Genomic DNA, 16,723 nt, shown 5'->3' with positions numbered 1-16,723 from the left:
TGCGAACTCCACATGGTAGAGTATTATTCATGTGTTAAGCATAGCATCATCTCTGATTTCCATGTAGATGGGAACAACATGTGCAATCACATGGATGCTGTCTGACATCTTGAATGTGAACTCCTAACAGTGCCATCGAGTATAGGGCCTAAACAGGGCAGTACTGTATCAGGCCTAAATTGTTCCAAAGAAAGTATGAAACAGTCAGTGTGGCCGAGTGGTTTGAGTAACTGTTATTAGTTTAGTACTATGTGGATTACCATCTCAAACACTATACAGTATGTGGCTCTATTGACCATCCCTTGTACAAAATGATACGGGGCATTGTCAAAGAACAACCTAAGAATGTTGCTACTACAAGACCAAAAAAATTATCTTTACCCGCAGCTACCTGCGAACCAGTAGAATTAGGCTTATTTAGACAGCATACATGGACACGCGGAAGCAGGTGATTCATGACCCACTAGATCTATTACAAAATTATATTAGACTGTGTCATAGAAAGGGACTATAAAAGATACTGTAATACTACTTCACAATTCTGAGATTAAGTTGTATCAGGATTTAAGAACCTACAATAAATTTCACTATACTAAACATAGAAACAGTGAAAAAAAAAAAAAAAAATCATATAAATCACACTAATCCTCCTTCATAATCTTGCATCTGGGGATATATTAAATTTATTCTTCTCCGCAGCATCAGATATATAGTATCCAATCAATCCCTCATCCCTCCTTTATCGTAGCTAGTCAAAAGCAGCCGTGGAAATCCGGAACCTACTCTACTATGTATTTTAGCGTAGACTAGAGAAATCTCATATTAAATAACCGTAGGAGTACCATCCGTGGTAACTACCACTGCACCACCCGAACACTCATCACTCATGATGAGAAAAATAGTAAAAAGATGACATCATTGCATATTAGGATAGTAGAGGAGTACAATAAGCGTTGACTTCCGACGACCAGGGTCTGATCATGACGTTTCCTTACAGGGATATACTTGTCGGCCAATTCCGACAAGGAAACTTCAGAGCATATTACGGTTGGCCCAGTCGGGTGTCCCGGTTTGTCGGAACGAAATTTGGGCGTATAGCCGGGATTTGCATACGGTTCTGTACAGGAGATTACAGAATCTCCATTATTTATGTATGCAGTTCTTGAAAGTGAGTTGGTTCGAATATGGCTAAAGACTATCCCGGCCTGCCAAATCTCAGACCGTTGCAGTGCAGTGTTAGAGTACCTGCGGCTGCAGTAATCTGCAGCGATACCTCTACCACACCAACACAGTTAACCTAACCAGGCAAAGGAATAAAACCAGGCGATCACGCTCGCTCGCCGTTGGCTCATACCCTCAATGTAGACTCGATGGAATAGTCGGAGCTATGACCCACCCCGGAAAGTCCGAGCAACGCCACGCATTGACGGTTCCTACCGAGGGGACCACCGTGAGCCTTTAGTCTCTGCAGAAGAGCTCTGAAAAGCCAGTAAGATCCCTCAAGTGCAAGCCTGACGTGGTCGTAGCCGGAAAAACGACCGTGGCCCAATCTGCATTCTGCATGAATCATACTTTTGTCTTGTGAAACAGAAAAAATGACAGTAAAAGCGAGGGTTGATCCATCGCTTGTTCAGATAGGCCCGTGAGCCGGCAAGTGATCAGTTATGCAGATTAATGTGCACGCCAGACAGACCCAATCATAGGCTGACCTGCATATGCAAGATTTGCTGTCGGTGACCCAACCTCAACCCTGAGCGTTTACCAGCGCGCTATTTCGGGCCCATTGATCGACATATGCTGGGGGGTTCGTGAAGAATGGGCTTATGTAGCCATGATGCCTCTTCCGACGCTCGAGTGCTTCGTCTCCGTTGCTTCCGGTGCCAGAAAGATATGCACCGTGAATTCCACCACCTTTCCCCATCGTAGTCTCCAGAACTGGCTACTTCATTGTTCTCAGTATATGTGGCGCTTAAGAGACCTTCATCCACTCCCACCATAGTAGACAGACAGCACGTGACCTGCATGGCTGGTTGTGATGTCTTAAGTTGCATAGACAGGTATCGAAACGAGAGGGCGAAAAGGGCCAGTTCTCAGCCATCCACCCAACCATGCCAGAGCCACCATAGGAGAAGCGAGGAGACGGGAGGATATGGAGATGATAGGAAATCTGTGGTTGGAAGCCTGGCAAATGTATGTTCTCACTTTTTTTTCTTTTAACAGTGAACTAAGGGAATTATATTACCCTTCACATAACCTGGCCCCTTTTCCCCCTCCCCTCGTCCCCTTCACCGAGGCCTCAAACGTAGCTTCTTATATTCTCGTCGAATAATATGGTAAAACGTGAACCGGTACTGTCGTCGCGTGCTCATGTCGGAGTCGTAGATAGGAAAGGTAAGTTGGTCATCAATTTGATATATATCGTCGCTGGTGATAGGTTCGTTTTATTTCTCGTCATTGGGTAAACCATCCGGCCTGGAGCTCGTCGGCGTGCTGTTGTTGCCGTCTGTCGCCACGGAATCCACCCCGTCAGGAATATTTATCTCATCTTTCGGTGCGGAGCGAGCAATAACGGCCCGGATTTCATCATGAGTTGCGCCCGATCGGATGACGTCGAGAATGCCGTCGATGGTGGAACGATCACCAGATCTTAGCGCCTCAAGGAGTTGTTCCACAAAGCCACGGTAATATTTCAAATCCTCCTGGGCACGCTTGGCCGCGACTTTACGTCGCTTGTCGGCGAATTCATCGATCACGCACTCCCGGTCGTGAAGAGCACATTCAGCGCACGGCGTCCCTGTTGTATCTGCACTACACTGTGATACGGCCAGCCAAGTCAGAGCAGAAAGAGTGAGAAGATAGAAGAACTTAATGGAGGGACCAAATGAACCATTATGATGCATCATAAAGGAAAGGAAACCGCTAGAGTGTACTAGAAGAGCCAAGCTGGGGGGGGGGTTTTCACCTTCGTTCGACGTCGTTTACATTCCCCGCAAGCCGTAGAAGCGCGCTTTATTTTCCCCTCCTCGGGCGCAGCAGCCGGGGTTGGAGGCTCTGGTATCCTTCTTGGGGCAATGGGACGAAAAGGTTTCCCAGACCCTTGTTGGGCCATGACTTAAGAAAGAGTGTGTCTGTATATGATGACAGAGAGGAGAAGAAGCAGCGACGGGAGAAAACAAGAGGCCCGTGGGAGGGGGCCAGCGAAGTGCCAGATAAGATCGCGGGTAGAAAGTTCTAGGAGCACTCGCCTCACTAGGAGGTGCATCTATGCCGGACAACCAGAGAAGGCCCCATGTTCAACGGACTAGCCAGGTCCTGCAGCGTTGTCGCACCGGCGTACCGCGGGCGGTCGAGACGAGCAAAAGTGAGTGGGTTCGAAAAGCACCATCTGCACACTCAAGGGGGAAAATCCCAAAAAAACTCAAAATTACGGCCCAATACAAGTAGGGGGGGGATAGGATCGGTGTGTGTTGTGAATTGTGACACATCGGGGCCTACGCAGGCCCACGGGCCGTCCCCAACGCTGTGGCTCTCCTCCAGTCGTTCCAGGAACAGCAAACCCTCGGGCATTTATGGCCAAGAAGCCAGGTGCAAGAAGATTGTGCCAGCGAAGGAGAAACCCCAGCTGGGAGTGGTTGAGGAAGATGTGCGAGTCAGGTCGACGGGATCAGTGCATGGAACATCCAGCTGGATGGTGACAACCGAACGATCCACCAGGATGGGAGAGTTTGCGATGGCAATGGCTATCAGGGACAGCCCAGCCTTCGCTTTTTGGACAGACCCAGCAGCGGTCAGACAGGGAGTTTGGTGATTAGGCAGTCTCAATAGTCACCAACACGGCGATGCGCAGCTAAAATGCCTAAAGGGCCCATCCGTCCTTCTCCCTGAGTAATATGGTTTTCCCACCACCACTCTTTGGATCAGACTTCGTTCCTCCTTTCCGTTTTGAGCAGCTCTACCGGCGTTCCCCTGTCCAATATTCCTCGGGTATCTGTAGAATCTAGTTTTGTTGAACCTTTCCTTTCCCTGTTTCTGCTGTAGGCGATTGTCTGGATGGGATGGTTTCCTCACGCCCCTTCATACACGCTCGAAGAACCTCCCGCAAGGGGGTTCTTCAGTGGAAAATTACTGGGATTGTGCGAGCATAACTTTGACCGAATCAACGGAGGACCATTGGTTGACTAAAGTAACGGCCGGTACTCTGCACGAATTCGATGCCGGCCTGAAGCCGGATATTTTATCCGTCAAATTTGATAGGCCACGAGGAGATCAAATCGACGGAACGAACAGAGGACCCAGGACCTTAGTCCGCTGGGTCGATGTCTTCGTCAACTACCTGCTTCCAGAGGATCTTAGCCACAGAGTGACCACCCACGTATGCGATGAGGAAACACAGACCAAGAGCGGGTTATGCCCCGATTACTGGTTCTGCAAAGCTTAGGTGTGGATGCAGTTCTATGCACCGTGGGCAAGCTGAGTGCCTGGTTTTTGCCCCCAACTTTAGTTTCCTTCATACACTGCAATCCAGAATCCGGGGACTGGGGGAACCAAAGAACGCCGCAACGCTCTAGAAATCCAGTAGTACCGTCACCCAGCAACAGAGGAAGCGCGATTATAATTGAGGATTGAAGTTAAACCAACTGCCGGCTGTTGAGGAGGAGATCAGCTGTCATCGCAAGGCAGGCGCTCACGTGCCCGGGTGGCCCACCGCCGCTAGTCCCGGTCGGACTTGGCCTGGTTTGGGAAGTTCAACCCAAGTCTAGATTTCCACCCAGTGGAATGGAGGAGCATTGGGTTTCCTCTAATACATGAGCAGGAAGACGTTGGTTGTCGGTTTTACTTTTTGATAGACGTCAGTCACCCCTGATCTCTTTCCTTCTCATCATGGCTGACTGAGCTGATACGAGCTCACCCCAAGCAAAGGTCCTTCACTCTCTCCTCTCTCCTCTCATTTCTAGTTACTCCCTGTGGCAACTTATTTACTGATTAGACTTCCAAATATAAACCTCCAGGGACAAAATTCTACCACCTACGTACTGCCCACAAATAGCCCAGTCTCCGGAACTACGCTGCATCTATAAGTATCTTCTGCTTGCCAATCACATATTGATAATCTAACCCCTTCGAGATAGCCGACGCGACTAAAGAATCAACCCTATGGGGTCGTGCTCGGGACCCAGATCGCTAATGCAGTTTTACTAGTTCACAATCCACTACGTGGCAGAATAAGTAGGTAAGTGCGAGTTATCGTCTCGAGGAAGCTGATAAATATGTAGATCCTAAACCGCCCACTACATCCGCTGGCGGCCGAAGCTCGGTTGCGGGAGTGGGGAGTGCGAGCGTTGCAACATTCCAACTAGTATAGGAGCCCGTCAATCGTTGCTATTGTAACCACGGCTCTCTCCCTCTCAATGCGGATGATCAGGAGTATCAAGCGCTTGATAGGCTGGCATCTATGCCGTGGCTGTGGGGTCGTGTGATCGCACACAAGAGTCGGTTCGGTACGCCACCTTGATGTCACGAACCAGAGTTGCCTGGTGACGAACCTAATCAACTTACCCGAACTGCCCATCCTTGCTAGATGCATGCGTTCACTTCATGTCCAAGGTGATAGCAACATACCGAGAGAGCAAGGATGGGGCAATGGGGGCATCTCGCATGGCTTCCGTGCGCCACCTCATTTCGGAGATAAATTCCTGCGCCAACTATTCGTAAGTTCGTAAAGCATTCAATTAACCTGTGGATTCAACAGGTTTTGGAGCAGGCGATCCACACCGCCAAAACATTGTACGAACAAAGTGCAGCTGAATTGGAACACGACGAGCAAAATTGACTGCTTATTTCAAAATCCTGAACTGCAGGGGAATCCTAATAGTGTATACACGAAGTTGGAAATAATGTAGAGGGCAAAGTATGATTTCCAAGAAGGGAATAAGGACGAAACAGAGCAGACCTTCAGTAGATAGGCCTGCCCTCATCCCATTTGCGCAATTCTCCCGGGCTCTGCGCCAGCGTGGCCTCTCCAACGGGCTGGTCACGGCTTTGCTCGGCAGTTAGTGGAGAGAAATGCACCTTACCGCTCTCACGGCCTGTTGCAGTGCTACTCTCGATCTCGCTCCGGACACTGCCAATCCCACCGATCCACTCCCAGACGCGAGCAACATCCCCACCACGGCCCTCACGAACTGAAGCGCGAACGTTCGCATTGCCCTCCACTACACTGCGAACTCGCTTCCACAATGCTTCACGCCGACTTCCGCGCAGCTCTGAACGGAGTACGTCGTCGCGCAATTGACCAATGGGAATATAGGGCTCGCGAGCAGCACCCCTAGCGTGAAGGGCAGCCTGCGTCGCCAGGCGGTCGAGTGTCGTAGCGACTAATTCCGGGACTCGAGCCATATCAGAACGGCGAGCCCGGACTCTTGAGCGTGCGTAAAGAATTACACATGCGCACAGAGCTAGAACCGAAAGAGGGAATCGATACGCGACGAGAGAGAGTCGGATGTTGCGGCGGAAGGCGCATGTGAGAGGGAGACGGCTGACGGAGGTCGAGGTGAGGGTGAGGACAGAGGATGGTCTGTAATCATGTTGTCGCCTCTGTTAGTTCCGTGAAAACACGTCAGAATCTGATTCCTTCGGTGCCACCATAGTGTCCGGGCAGGTGTGATAGAGCCTCTCCAGATTAGGAAAGTTGATCGACTTACTGCTTCATTCTGGTAACAACCTCCTCCCTTCCAATCACCTCACCCAGAGCTCCCTTCCAAAGGTCATCAAACTCTGTGTCACTCATGCCTTTCCGGCGCTGTCTCCCCACTTCCTGTTTCAAATCGGATTCGCTGATTTCTGCACCGACGGTGCCTTCCTCATCCTGCGCCAACTCCCCACACTCCCACTTCGCCCTGCGATCACGCAATGCTTCCAGAGCCTTATCCGCGACAGCCTTTACACGACGTGCTTTCTCGCTGTCTGGCTCACAGGTTGGGGGCAGCGGAACCAACCCTCCAAGAGACAGCGGATGCGCCTTAAGCAGGAAGTCGTGTTCACAGCGAGCTTCAAAGTTAGGGTAGCAAAATGCGTGCGGGGGGCATGGTTCACATTGAGGTTCAAGGACATTGGCCCATTCAGGGACCCTGGTTTCGGCCAAGGACCAAGTGGGTTTGCCAATGCCGCAGAATCCGATCTCAATCTTCTCCTTACGCCACCAAGCACCGAAACTGGCGAACAATACGACGAGGATAACCCAAGGCGCTGCACGGCTTGCAGTTCCCTGTTTTTGTGGCCGCCGGCTTGGAACACTGTACATCAAGTCGGCGTGCTCCCTCTCGAGCGCCAACTGCTCGTCTGGTGTAAATTCCTCGCCTGCACTAAAGTCGCTGTCCTCCTCATACTTGATTGGATCAAAATTCTGTGGAGGAGTTCTCATATTTGAGATGGGGGGCTCGAATGGTGACCGCTTTGATGGAGTAGCACCATGCTGATCGTGCAGATCCGCTGGCGTGACGGACTTTCTTGACCGCAGACCGCTACTCAAGGCAGGCGATTCAAGCGAAAACCGCGAGCTGCTCTTTCTTTCCGATTTATGACTAGACGGCCTCGGGCTCTTGTATTCCCAACGGGCTGGCGATCCACTTTGGAAGGGATTATCATCGGTGAAAACGCTCTCCTCCTTTGGTTCGAGTTTAATGGCAGAAACCGGGGGTTCGGGGTTCACAGATGGTGTCATTTCGCTGCGTCTAGGTTTTCTGGCAGTGGACTTCCGTGGTGTCATGGTGTCAGTTGCCACAGGTGTTGCCAACATATCGTCCTGCGGCTCCGTGTCTGACGTGCGGTATCTTCTCGATTGCGATCTCGGGATAGATTTCCTCGAGCTCCCCGACGGAGTAGCTGTATCATTTCTTTCCTCAGTGTCGACTGTCGATGCTCTGACACTTGCTCTAGAGCGTCCCCTTCTTCCAGTGGCTGTCGATACCATAGACGGTGTAGGCGGGGGTGGCATCGAGTCTCTCGCCGGAGTTCCGCGCTGGTCGTCATAGTCACTAACAACTGACGTCGCGCGACTTCCCATATCTGTAATACCCTCGCTGGTTCTCCTGACTCTCTCGCGCTCTCTCAAGAGCTTTCGCGCCTGGGGCATAACTTCCGCCTCCAGGATACTGATGAGTTGAGCCTTTTTGGCCGAAGCAGGGTAGGGAACATCGTGGCTGACAAGGATGGATCGCAGACGCGGTACGGTGAGGGAATTGAGATCAAAATCCGGAGCAAGATACTCCAGAGCGTCCGCCATGGTGGAAGCGATTCGCGTAGCTTATCAACGCCACGAAAACCGATGTTTAAAAAGGAAAAGGCGGATGGAGGTTTGCGGAGAGGGAAAAATTGAACGGACGGATGGGAAGGAAAGATCTTCCTGGTCTCCGCTCTTTTGGTGAGAACCTTGATTATTGTGCAGCCCCCAGCTCGTCAATGACGGAAGTAGCCGTTAATCGATGGTCACCAGGGCAACCAAGCGGGGCCGTGGCAAGAGAAGCCAACTGGCCGATTGAGGGTAACAAATAGGACCGGGTTCGATATACCAAACCTATCTAGAATTAAAAATGATAGGAATTCGATTCGAGTCTGACGGGAGTGATGAGAAGGGGAGAGAAGAGAAAGGGTCAAATTGGAGCACGGATACGGCAAGATGAGCAAGCTGGCCTTGGCGCCCCCGTCATGCAAACAAATCATAACAAACGCTGGTCATCACGTGAGCGGGAGGCAACGCGCCTGAGGTCTCCACTCGTGGCGCATGTCTCCAGACAATAGCTACTTAGATCTCCTATATAGTGACACTTTATATAGTCGATAGTGCTATCCGGTTAATAGCAGATATTCCCAGGGTATTGCACATGGTGAATATGCCGATAAATGCATCTCACCAGGCGTCAAGACTCATCGTCTAGAGGCTTCATACAGTTATCAGGCGCAATGTTACGATCCGCCGTACTCGATATATAGCTTATACATTTACGAGGTAGCCACCAGATAAAATGAGAATTCGCTTTTACATTTCCATTAGATGCACAGTAACCAAGAAGTTGGGGAAGAAAGATACCACCAAGAAGGAGATAAAAGGGCAAGAAAGACGAACCCCACCCTTCCAAGGCTCCAGCCTATGCTGTGAATTCACACTTCCCACCAACCCAAGAGACGCCGCTCTGCAGTAGAATAAAAAGAAGCTAAAAAGAAAAGTGCAATGAATACAATAGAGATGTGAAGAATGTAACCCTTGCCAGAATTATAATCAGGGTGGATTTCAAGGACGAGGTCCGCCAGGGTTATACTCGTCAGATGGCGGTCCCATATGAAGATAGGACGACGAGGCAGAGTCATAGTTGCTCTCACCGTTGCTATACTGGGGGTCGGTGTATGTATAGCTAGTTGCAGTGCCAGCACTGGCATCAATTTGCTCCTTTAGAGCTCGGAATTCTGCGAGCTGAGCTTGTAGTTGTTGCATCACGTCTGTAATCGGTACAGCGTGGTCATTGAGCTGGTCGCCTGGCCGGAAGGGCCGCATCATGTTTCGAATGAAGAGTGTAGTGATACAGACCTAGGGAATGTCAGTGCATCTCGCATATAGTCTAGATATTTGAGCCATCGTGTCACTTACCTCGATGCGAGTTACCTGCTGCTCAACTAGGCTTATCACAGTCGAGTCTGCAAGCTCACCACCATGGTTTTTGACCACATTGAATAGAGCTACATTCGGCTCCTTCAGTCGAGCTTCACCCGGGTACTCCAATGCAGCGCAAAGCCTCTCCAGACGAAGAGTAATTTCCCACAACCGCCAAATCAAATCCGTTTGGATTTCCAGTTGAGAATGCTTGCTGATAGTAGTTGGGGCAAGCTCATTGCTTGCGTCTTTGTCCAACGTCGTCAATCGTCCCGACAAGCCATGCGGATAGATGAGATAGAGCGGTTCCGGATTTTCTAGTCCCTTTAGCTTGCGCTCACCCTGGTCCTTTATCACGAATCCCTGGCTGTTGAGTTGCTGCAGCTCCCGACGAATGTTGTGCCCGAGGGTATCATACGCATAGCTTTCTTCCGAACCTGTCGACGCAGCCCGTTCGCTATCGGCAAATATCTCCAGGTTGCGTTGAATATCACTCATGAAGTCCGACGATACGAAAATTTGGCCACCATCAGCGACCGCGGAGATTCGTGATGCTCGGTTCACCATTGGCCCAAAATAGTCCATACGGTTGGTGACAGGATCTTTCTCACAAACAGGTTCGCCCCAGTGAGAGCCCATCCTGACGGACAAACCCCTGAAAATGATGTTGTTTTCCGTATCATAGACCACTTGGCATTGGGGCTGCTCAAGGATCTCCGTCGGCCATTCGGCGTCAAGAAGCTGTGTCTGGCAGTTGAAGCACCACAGCAAAGCAGCTGTGGTGGTAGAGAAAGCGACCATGAAGGCATCACCTTCAGTCTTCACTTCATATCCCCCTATGATACCCAGCTGTCGACGAAGGATGTCGTTATGGATCTGAATGGCCGAACGCATCGCATCAGGACAGGTCTCCCAAAGACTGGTCGACTTCTTGATATCAGTGAAGATGATTGCCAGTTCACCAACGGGGGCGTCCACGTAGTTGAATCGAGCGAGCCGGGAGTCACCAGGCGCATCACGCGGCTTCTTGGTGCGCTTGGTACTGGGAATAATCTGTTCCTCGGGGGGCCCAACCATCGAAAGACTTGGCCGGGTCCTAATCTTCTCCCGTCGCTTGAGATCACCCACACCTAGAATCATCACCATTAACTTGTTGGTCGCACCAAAAGATATGGCCAGGTCTCTGATCTTCTGGGCTGCGATCATGAGATCTCTTCGTTCAGCCCTGGTCACATCGACTACCAGATCCGGCGTCACGTAGTCCCACAACTCTCTAGATGCGAGGATGACCATCTCATCCTGCTCTGTCAGATTTACGTGCATGGTGTGAGGAGCTGCGATGACAGCGGGCATCATTGGGAAGTGTCCAAAAGCTCTTGACACGGTGAGGACGTCGTTCAATTTGCCGGTCCGGGAGACAAACCCTCCGGCGTCGCGGATTCTTGCCCTTTCATGTGTTTCGGCAGGATCATGGTTTTGAGTCAGGTGTCTCAAGGAGCCGTCCGCTTTGACGAGGATCGCCTGGGCATCGCCAACATTTGCGACATAGAGGTCCATGTTATTGAGGTACATGACGGTCGCAACGCCGCCGAGATCAATGTCGTCTTTGGTAAGCCGAACTTTCCTCTGATCGGTTGAATCTTCCTGATACTGCCGGACATCCTGATCTAGCGACTTGTAGCAAGCGAAGGCCATATTCTTATTCAGAGTCAAGAACGCCCTCCGGAGCGCATCAAGCGGTGTCTCGTGCTGCTCAGGGCGCATTCTTTTCAACTCAGAAGAGAAAGTATGGATGAAGTTCTCGTGAAGGAATTTGGCAATTCTTGAACCTCCGCTGGATTGAGTCTGCCCGTCAAACATACCCACGACCGTTTCAACCTTGTCCGGCTTCAAACGAGGCACAATCATATCGAAGATAGAAAGATGCTCGCTTTTGCCGAGAAAGTCAGCCATACCGTATGCGAGTGAGCCCGCAAGTGAAGCAGACGTCCTGACCCGACGATCTTCGTTTTCCTCAGGGATCGTTGTAATTGTGAGAGTGACATCCATCAATCCCAGAACGCGCAAATGGGTGAGAGAAGTGAAATCGGTGAGGTTTGTCTGATGCTTTGGTTGTTGCTGTTGGTTCGACAGGGAAGAGCCAGGAGGTTTGATCTCAAGCCGTTTATTTCCCGAAAAGTTGAGGTATTTGAGGTTTCGATTCCAATTCCAGTTCCAGTCATAGGGCCAGTTGGAGACATTATACTTCAGAGAGTTGCTGCCAACGTCCAGAATTGAGAGTTTGCTGACCTTACAGAGCTCGGCGGGAAGCACTTGGAAGCGATTCGCGTTGATGTGAAGAACCCTCAGGCTGCTTCCTTCTTCAAGGTCATCGGAAGGAAGCGATGTCAGTTCATTGCCAGAGATGTACAATTCGGTCAGCAGCGGCCAACGTCTCAGCAGTCCCTGGGGGAGCTCGGTCAATTCATTGTACGACAGGTTAACAATGCGCAGCTCCGGGATGAGTGAAAGTTCACGAAATATGTCGTCTTCCAAACGATTGTCAGCCAGGTACAGATTCCGAAGTGACCCGCCAAATGTCGTCGCCACATGCTGAGAGAAATTGGAGTCCTTGCGTGAAGATGGACTGCCGTCAGTCAGTGAACGAGATGCAGCAGAGACTTTCCTGCCTTGGCCGAGGGAGGATGCGACAGAGGGCTTCCGGTAAGCGCCCCCGTTTGGAGAGCTTCCGGTGCTAAGCACGCCGCCCGATGTTTGGCTTGGTCGTCGAGCCTCTTGCTCCTCCAAAGCACCTAGCTCCTCATAGCTAGGTGTTGTCGATACGCCAGGCGTTGCGGCGGGTGTGCCGATCGGTTCGCTGGGGACCTGAGGCTGCGGGCTTCCATGCTTCGGGAAACCTTCAAGGACGTTCGAAGAGACGTTCAGAGTCTCGAGCCTCAGGCAGTGCCATATTTCTGGCGGTAGCTTTCTCAGATTGCATTCCCTCAAGTTGAGATACTTGAGCTCCGTCAAGCAGCCAATGGTGGCGGGAAGAGCAGCGAGGGGATTCTTGATCATGCTGAAGTGCTCAAGCTTGCGCAATTTGCCTATGTGAGGTGACATTGAAACAAAGTGATTCTTGTCTAGAATAACCTTTGTCAGATTAGGTAAATTTTCGAAGAAAGTATCACGCAATTGAACAAGCTTGGCAGACGCAATATTGAGAGACGTCAATGTGGGTATAGGTGCGTCGATCTCGAATTGAGTCATAGGACAATGGTCAAGTGCCAAAGTTCTGAGTTTTGGGAACGATCCCTTGAACTTCGATATAGCATTGTGTCCAATAGCTACCTGCTCCAGGCGAGGGAGAACACACAGTGTGTCAATGTTCGTGATTTCATTGAACCTTGCGTCTATTTCTTTCAAATTGACGAGATCTCTGAAGGTATCGTCTAAAGCACCTCTGACTATGTTGTTCGTCATCCAAATCCGCTCGAGTGTCGCGAGCTTGCCGATTTGTGGCAATTCTGAGATATTATTGAAGCTGATGTCTAGATCAACGAGACTCTTCAGGCCGCAGAGGAGGTCAGGGAACACCTTGAAGTTGTTCGACGATATGTTGAGGCTCCTCAAGTACTGGAAGTTACCGAAGTAACTGGGCAACTTGGTGAGCCTATTGTTGGCCATCTTTATGCTGACAAGTCCGTGCAACCTGTCAAGGTTGGCATGAGTCAGATCCTCCAAGAAGTTATTGGACACGTCCAGATATGTCAGCCGACTTGCAAGTCCAAAACTTGCAGGAAGTCTAAGAGCCTCATTCCCAATGAACTTGATTTCTCGCAGGTTGATGCATCCCTGAATAAAGTCCTTCGGTACGTCCAAAGCCAGATTCTTCGATAGGTTTAGCGAAATAATCTCGGGCGCTTTCTTGTAAAGACCAATGGGGATCGTAACAAGGCTTCTATTCGACAGGTCCACATGGCTGAACTTCTGCTGAGCTTTGCCGAGGGGATCATTGCCATCGATGATGTAGCCAGTGATCCTGGCCGGTAGAAATGTGAAGCGCAGAATGTAACTGTGATCTTCCCGGCCGACCTCTTCGATACGGTCTTTCTCAGTATAACCCACTTGTTCGAGCATTCGTTTCTGCATGAGAATGGGCATCTCCGTCTGGTCAAGCTGTCTTGAAAGGTCATTCTTCTGCATGACTAGTTCGTAATTACTGATATGTTCGGTGAGGAAAGACTTTCGACTGAGTCCATGAACCAGGTCTGCGACAGTGGCGTATAACCCACCCGAGAGCGTAGCGAATGTAGCATCTGGACGGAAGATCCGTATGTACCAATTCGGTCCATCCGGCTCGGTAATCGTAGGGCCAGGTTCAGAGGTGTCCTGGGGGAGTAAGGTAGACGGCTCGTTCTGCTTCTTCACATGCCAACTTTCCGGAGCGTCCCAATTACCCGCGGGCACCGCATCACGCCGTCTTGTTTCCTCGGATCGAATGGAAGCACCATCAAACGTCTTGCTCTTTGCGCTCGGTGATGGTGGGTTTACAATACCTTCCATGTGAGTGAGGTCTGTATCGAGCTCCCACACATTGGATCTGTCGGGTTGTCTGATTTCCTTTCCGGGAGGAACCTCATTGGCATGACCTCGACGACCCCTCAATTTCGCAGAGCTGATGGCTAAGCCTTTGCCGTCCCTTTTGCGCTCGTTATCTCCCGAATCGGCCAAGCGAGAGGATGTTCCGCTTTCGATACTGCCCTGCCGTCCACGCCTGGCAGGCGATGCTTCACGTCGAGACAACTTCGAAGCAGCAGCTTTAGTGGTCTCTTGTACTGCCTTCGACCCGGTGATGTTCTTCAAATGACCGTGTTTCGGACGGCGTATCTTGTCGAGGAAAGACCGCTTACTCGTCTGTGCCCCAGGCGAATTTTGGCCCTGTTCTCTGGAGTAGGCACTTTGGACGCTTGGAGTTGGACTGGTTGAACGGCCAACAAGTGTCGTTGTCGAAGTCATCGGAGTTGGGTAGTTCAAGCTGCCTTCTCTAGACGGCCGAAGACCCAGAGATAGATCGTCTCGTCCCGTTGCTGGGCGATTAGAATAGCCTGCTAAATCACCAGCGGCTGTCGGTTTCTCTTCCTTGCTTCGTGAGTGGCGGTGGCCGCTGAAATGCCGGCGGGATTGGTCTCTCTGGGATACCGACCCGCGTTGGCCATCAGCCGTCGTTGTGGGTGCTTCTCGGACAGGAGCTTCGCCATACTGGGGTATATCCTGAGATAGTTTTACATTAGCTTCCTGCTGCCCAAAGGATACCAGTCACGTAATATACAGCGAGCAAAAAGATGACGGGCTGCTGTATAAGAACGAACAAAAGCATACTAGGCGCCGAAACTTACGTTAAAACTTTGGTATAACCACGGAGTGATTTCGCTCGAAGGGAGAGGGGTATGAGGTCTCGCTTGATTTGGAGCCGGTGAAGTTCCTGGGTTTCGGGAGCCATCGGAATTGGCTCTCTCGCGTGCTCGGAATTGATCGAGGGAGGAAGGTTTCGTAGCCGAATTTTGAGTGAAATTGTCCGAGTCATGTCTCGGATCTCCATTTCCAACATACTCGTCGCCGAAAAATCCTTGCAACTTCTTTTTGAAAAGCGCACCGGCACTAGACTTGGAACCTTGGCTACTGACAGTCATGGCGCTGGCGACTGAAGGCCTTCGGTGATCACCGTTGTAGTCTAACTCTAGAGGTTCGCTCGCATATGTCTGGGCCGTTCCTGGACGGAATAAGTTGGATGCAGGAGGCGCATCCTGCTCCGAATAGTCGTTGAAGAAGGTTGACGGACCATCATTAGGTGCTACCGTAGGAGAAGAAGCAAGCGAGGGTTCTGCGTCGTGCTGAGGATTGTCCGGTGGATTAAGATTTAGTTGTGGCGGCCGATTATTCGAGTTTGCTGTTGGTGAAGTGCCGGGATCCTCAGTTCCCAGCAAATTCATGGCCTTTCTGTGACTGCCAAACTGAGGAGGTTTACGTTGGTCTTTTGGGGCGAAATCTGAGCCCCAAGAAAAGATGGAAGAATAGAGGTCATTTGGATCTTTTATTGTTGGTGATGTGCAAGTCTGTGGATCTGGCCTGGTAGTAAGTCAGTAAACTGTAACCAGAATTGAAAGTCATCATGAGCCCATCGCTTTTCTGTAACTTTTCAATCATCCCATTAGATAGCGCTATGCGTGCGGTGACTGAGGCAGCATTCACCAATACGGTGAGTGAAGTAGGGTTCCAGACACATAACGACGGACATGGTAGGATATATCTAGAAGAGATGCCGAAGACAAGCCAGCATTGCACGTGGCAACGGCAGCCACCATCCGTTCTCCGTCGCCGAAAGTAATGACAGCCACATGACGACTATATCTGTAGCCTCCGACCAGAAGCAATATGAGGGAAGGAAGAGCGAGGAGGATAATGTTGCCTACCTGTCCGTATCTCTGAATCCCGATAATGGAGAAACACTGCGCGCGTTCGAAGGTTCATGATTATGCTGGGGTTGGTGGGTTCGACCTTCTCTAACAGTCTCTTGCGACAACCAGCTGTGCGCCCCTGAGCTCTCCGAGCTGCGCCGCCCTCCGGATTGATCACTGTTTCGATGCGACATGCTTCTGACTTATGAACAGTTGTTTAGGGAGGGGGCGTGGCGAAAAAGAAAACAGACGGACTGTCACCTGAAGCGGTTGCCGAAGAGGGAAATAGGGGGAAGGAGGGAAAGCATTAATGAGATCGATATCGAATTGATGGTGACCAAAAAGTGAGGGAGTTAATTATGAGCTCGTGAAGGTGTCGTGGGAGGAACTGCTGGTAGATCCGATCGGGGGGCTGATCTCGAATGGCGTGGGGATATAGATACTGCGTCGTCGGTATAGGCAAAGATTACATAAACTCTGAAAGTAACCCGAAGGTCTCAGCGAAAGATGTACCACAGGCAAGGGAAGGCTTGCCACAGGCAGTTATCACAGTACGAACAGTATACGAACGTGGCACGGGGTTTAGCGTCGGGCGCGACGGTGTCAAGACGTGCTTCATGTTCTGGAGGGTGAGCGGCAGCGG

General features: G+C 50.8%; 4 protein-coding genes across 4 annotated transcripts; 1 reads left to right on the top strand and 3 right to left on the bottom strand.

Moving 5' to 3' along the window:
* Positions 1 to 2,295: 2,295 nt before the first annotated feature.
* On the bottom strand, positions 2,296 to 3,121 carry BO79DRAFT_239278 (C6 finger domain protein). Its single transcript, XM_025684898.1, has 2 exons — positions 2,963 to 3,121; positions 2,296 to 2,864 (listed from the first exon to the last, which is right to left on the bottom strand). Exons 1-2 carry the CDS (start codon positions 3,107 to 3,109, stop codon positions 2,442 to 2,444), a joined length of 570 nt encoding a protein of 189 aa, XP_025537086.1. The 5' UTR covers positions 3,110 to 3,121; the 3' UTR covers positions 2,296 to 2,441.
* A 78-nt stretch (positions 3,122 to 3,199) lies between these two features.
* Positions 3,200 to 4,108, top strand: BO79DRAFT_37507 (uncharacterized protein). Its single transcript, XM_025689148.1, has one exon. The coding sequence runs from the start codon at positions 3,290 to 3,292 to the stop codon at positions 3,806 to 3,808; it is 519 nt and encodes a 172-aa protein (XP_025537085.1). The 5' UTR covers positions 3,200 to 3,289; the 3' UTR covers positions 3,809 to 4,108.
* A 551-nt stretch (positions 4,109 to 4,659) lies between these two features.
* BO79DRAFT_239277 (putative sister chromatid separation protein (Src1)) lies at positions 4,660 to 8,609 on the bottom strand (the record flags this gene model as incomplete). Its single annotated transcript, XM_025684897.1, has 3 exons — positions 6,702 to 8,609; positions 6,121 to 6,574; positions 4,660 to 4,710 (listed from the first exon to the last, which is right to left on the bottom strand). The coding sequence occupies exons 1-3, from the start codon at positions 8,279 to 8,281 to the stop codon at positions 4,660 to 4,662; spliced, it is 2,085 nt and encodes a 694-aa protein (XP_025537084.1). The 5' UTR covers positions 8,282 to 8,609.
* Positions 8,610 to 9,286: 677 nt separating this feature from the next.
* Positions 9,287 to 15,615, bottom strand: acyA (adenylate cyclase acyA; the record flags this gene model as incomplete). Its single annotated transcript, XM_025678735.1, has 3 exons — positions 9,287 to 9,580; positions 9,641 to 14,896; positions 15,022 to 15,615. 3 exons carry the CDS (start codon positions 15,613 to 15,615, stop codon positions 9,287 to 9,289), a joined length of 6,144 nt encoding a protein of 2,047 aa, XP_025537083.1.
* Positions 15,616 to 16,723: the final 1,108 nt, after the last annotated feature.

The sequence above is a fragment of the Aspergillus costaricaensis genome, assembly GCF_003184835.1.
Source record: "Aspergillus costaricaensis CBS 115574 unplaced genomic scaffold BO79scaffold_26, whole genome shotgun sequence".
In the NCBI taxonomy this organism is placed as follows: Eukaryota; Fungi; Ascomycota; class Eurotiomycetes; order Eurotiales; family Aspergillaceae; genus Aspergillus; species Aspergillus costaricensis.
This window is presented reverse-complemented; position numbering and strand designations above follow the sequence as displayed.

What these genes read in the sequence shown, in the direction of transcription:
- BO79DRAFT_239278 (XM_025684898.1), bottom strand. Translation starts at nt 3,109, where the DNA reads ATGGCCCAACAAGGGTCTGGGAAACCTTTTCGTCCCATTGCCCCAAGA. An exon ending in GTAAACGACGTCGAACGAAG is followed by an intron (nt 2,865 to 2,962) that starts GTGAAAACCCCC and finishes CCCTCCATTAAG; the next exon opens with TTCTTCTATCTTCTCACTCT.
- BO79DRAFT_37507 (XM_025689148.1), top strand. Translation starts at nt 3,290, where the DNA reads ATGTTCAACGGACTAGCCAGGTCCTGCAGCGTTGTCGCACCGGCGTAC.